A 2,793-nucleotide genomic window follows, 5' to 3' on the forward strand; every position below is an offset into this window, starting at 1 on the left:
CTCATTCCAAAAATACTTCAGTTTTCGAACCACGAATCTTACATTTACAACGCCGGTGTCTTACCTCAAGACCACCAGAACATGTATGATGTGAATGTCTGCGATCGTCCTTATATTATACGACTTGGTTTATAGCTTCAGAAAAATCATATTTACCTTTTTACTTTTCAATTTCTAGTGACAAAAAACACCGCGGTCTCGAACCCCTTATATTCACCATACTATGCCAATGTCTTATCCATGTACCATCAGATCTATACAAATTTGATATCTCCACCTTCCTCATATAGTATCACTTGTTTAGTACATGCACAAATTTCTTAAGGTTTCTTCTCACAAAAATATTCATGTCTTCGCACCACGTAACATCTAAAGCATAACCGGTCCGTTAGCAAAGGACCACCATTGTTATGACATCTATTCACCTTCGTCTTCCACATATCCTACCACTTCGTTTCTACCTTTACAGTATTCCTCTTTATTTCTTGCTTCGTTTCAAAGTAAATTTACGAGTGACGGTTCCACACTTTTATGGAACCCGAAAGTTCATTACTGTGTTAACAAGAGCCCTCCACTGGTTCCTATCCTGAGCCAGATCAATCCAATCCATACGATACCATCCTATCTCTCTTAGATCCATTTTAATATTGTCCACCCACCTACACCTTGTTCTTCCCAGTAGTCTCTTTCTTTCTGGCTTTCTCACCAATATCCTATATGTATTCCTCGTCTACATGCTCGTGCTACATGCCCTGCCAAACTCATCTCCTTTACTAGTGATATTGAATACAGTTCAAAAATAGAAATATGTTGGGGGGGGGGACCTCTGCAGTACAAGACATCTGGTTGTAGAAGTAGTTATTGCTGTTGTAGCGTACAAAGCATTGGGTGGGGTGGGAGCTCTCAAAATATTTACTATGTTAGCGTACCTTCTTACCGATTGTGCTCTCGGCCGTTAGTTTTCTTTCCGTTGATGTCATAGATCTGATTCATGTCGCCATCATGCACTAATTTATTGGGGGCCTCATCATCTCCGAGGTGAGGTCTTCAAATGAAGCTGGAACTTCTAGCAGTGGACTGGAACTACTTGAACGAAGTGTGGATGACACTGAAGTTGACTTAGTCAGTTTTAAATTAGGTGATTCAGATTCATTGAAAGAGCTGCTACATTCATTTGTTTCAGACACATGGTTGAATGTTATTACTGGCTTTTGTGGTACTCTGACAACTTGAAGTTCCAATGCATTAATTTTATTGGTTACTATGTTTATATTTACGCTACCATCACTATTTGTTCTCTTCTGTGTGTCGTGACAGCTTTCTATCTGGTTATCAACACTCATTCCCGTTAGTTCACCATTCTTACATCGGCCCTTCACTTCTTTGTTTTTGTTTTCATTGCAAGAAGTTTGTCTAGCCAAGACATCATTTTTGTCACTATCCTGACTGCTGTTCCCAGTTGCGCTGCAGACGGCCGGATTTTGAGAGACGGTACTGGAATTGTGACGACTTGATAATTCCGTAGAATCGATGCTTATGGAAGTTTCATCACAGTCGCGACTATCACCACAACAAAGCTGTATGACTTGCGTGCTGTGTTTTTGTTGATATATTCCACGTGCTTCATCGGCTTCTTGCTGTTCTTGCCGTTGGATTACGCCATTCAACGTCTGCACATGCCTGTGAAACAGATAATCATATGTGTCTTCCAAGTAGTCCGGTTTATCCAACAATTCAGTTCGGTTGTCTTGCCTCTGCCTGGCATCGTCTGCACTGACCGACTCAGCCATCATACGAGTACATTCGTGATTCGTAGACGCGAGAAGCCTTCGTAACATTTGTTTGGCTTCCTCGGTCGATGGAAACATTTGTGTGGCTTTTTCTTGAGGAACATGTTTACCAGGCAAATTCATTGTACACATCACCAACGGCTGTCGTGTGGCGACACTGCGATTTTTCGATTTGGTTCTCTTCTTGTACACAACTTTAGTGGAAGGCTTTTGTTGTTCTAGTCGGCGATTAACTGAAGTTCTTCTAACACCACCACTGATTCTTTTAGTATCTGTTTTTGTCTTCCTCTTCCGTTCCTCTAAAACTTCGTATGCGAAACAAGAATACGTTTTATTTTGACTTCTTACATGCGATATTTCTTGACTTGATGGCACGAAAGCGAACCGCTGTTGTAGGTATATACGTGTTCCTTCTAAAGTGAATGACGGCTGAGATCCTCGATAGTAATTATCACCACTGTCACTAACTGCAGAAGCACGTTTGTTCCTTCGCTGCGCATCTGTACCCCTACACAGCGATCTACATTCTGCGGGTAGTTTCACGAGCATCTACCATATAAGTAGCCGGTATTCATCAACTGTACATCGTTCCCAATCTCGCACTTCCTCTGACACATCCAAAGAGCGCAGGCGTTTGCTTTTTTTGTCGGTACTTGACGTCATTTTCAGCGCACGTAATACACTGCTATTGTACTCTACTGACAATGCACGGTTCGCAGTGCTGATCGCGGAGTGTTTACAGCTCCCTCACTACAACAAAGGATAGCCCACGCAGCACGTAGCCGTGCTTACCAGCGACTCGCACGATACCCCTCCGATCATATAGATTCAAGGGGGGTGGTACCAGGGGGGGATAAAATATGAAGAAGGCGTAAGCGAAATTTCCGGAATGCAATAAGAATGATAAAGAGCCAACATCTGCTCATCATTTTCTTTTTTATGGTTGTATATTTTTGGCAAATTTCCATGCATTAAATCATAAATATAGACATCTATTTTTATG

At 41.8% G+C, this 2,793-nt stretch overlaps 1 protein-coding gene across 2 annotated transcripts in view; it reads right to left on the reverse strand.

Annotated features, from left to right (window-relative positions):
* The window catches only part of LOC111868215, a 7,049-nt gene extending 4,491 nt beyond the window's left edge, over nucleotides 1-2,558 (reverse strand). The window contains exon 1 of one of the 2 annotated variants that reach the window (XM_023858664.2): nucleotides 938-2,558. In XM_023858664.2, the coding sequence (XP_023714432.1) occupies nucleotides 1,008-2,339 (1,332 nt within the window). In that variant the 5' untranslated portion in view covers nucleotides 2,340-2,558 and the 3' untranslated portion in view covers nucleotides 938-1,007. Of the gene's footprint in view, nucleotides 1-929 lie in introns of both variants that reach the window. The other variant, XM_023858663.2, reaches the window with a different exon arrangement.
* Nucleotides 2,559-2,793: the final 235 nt, after the last annotated feature.

This window comes from Cryptotermes secundus, unplaced genomic scaffold (genome assembly GCF_002891405.2).
Source record: "Cryptotermes secundus unplaced genomic scaffold, Csec_1.0 scaffold146, whole genome shotgun sequence".
Classification (NCBI taxonomy): domain Eukaryota; kingdom Metazoa; phylum Arthropoda; class Insecta; order Blattodea; family Kalotermitidae; genus Cryptotermes; species Cryptotermes secundus.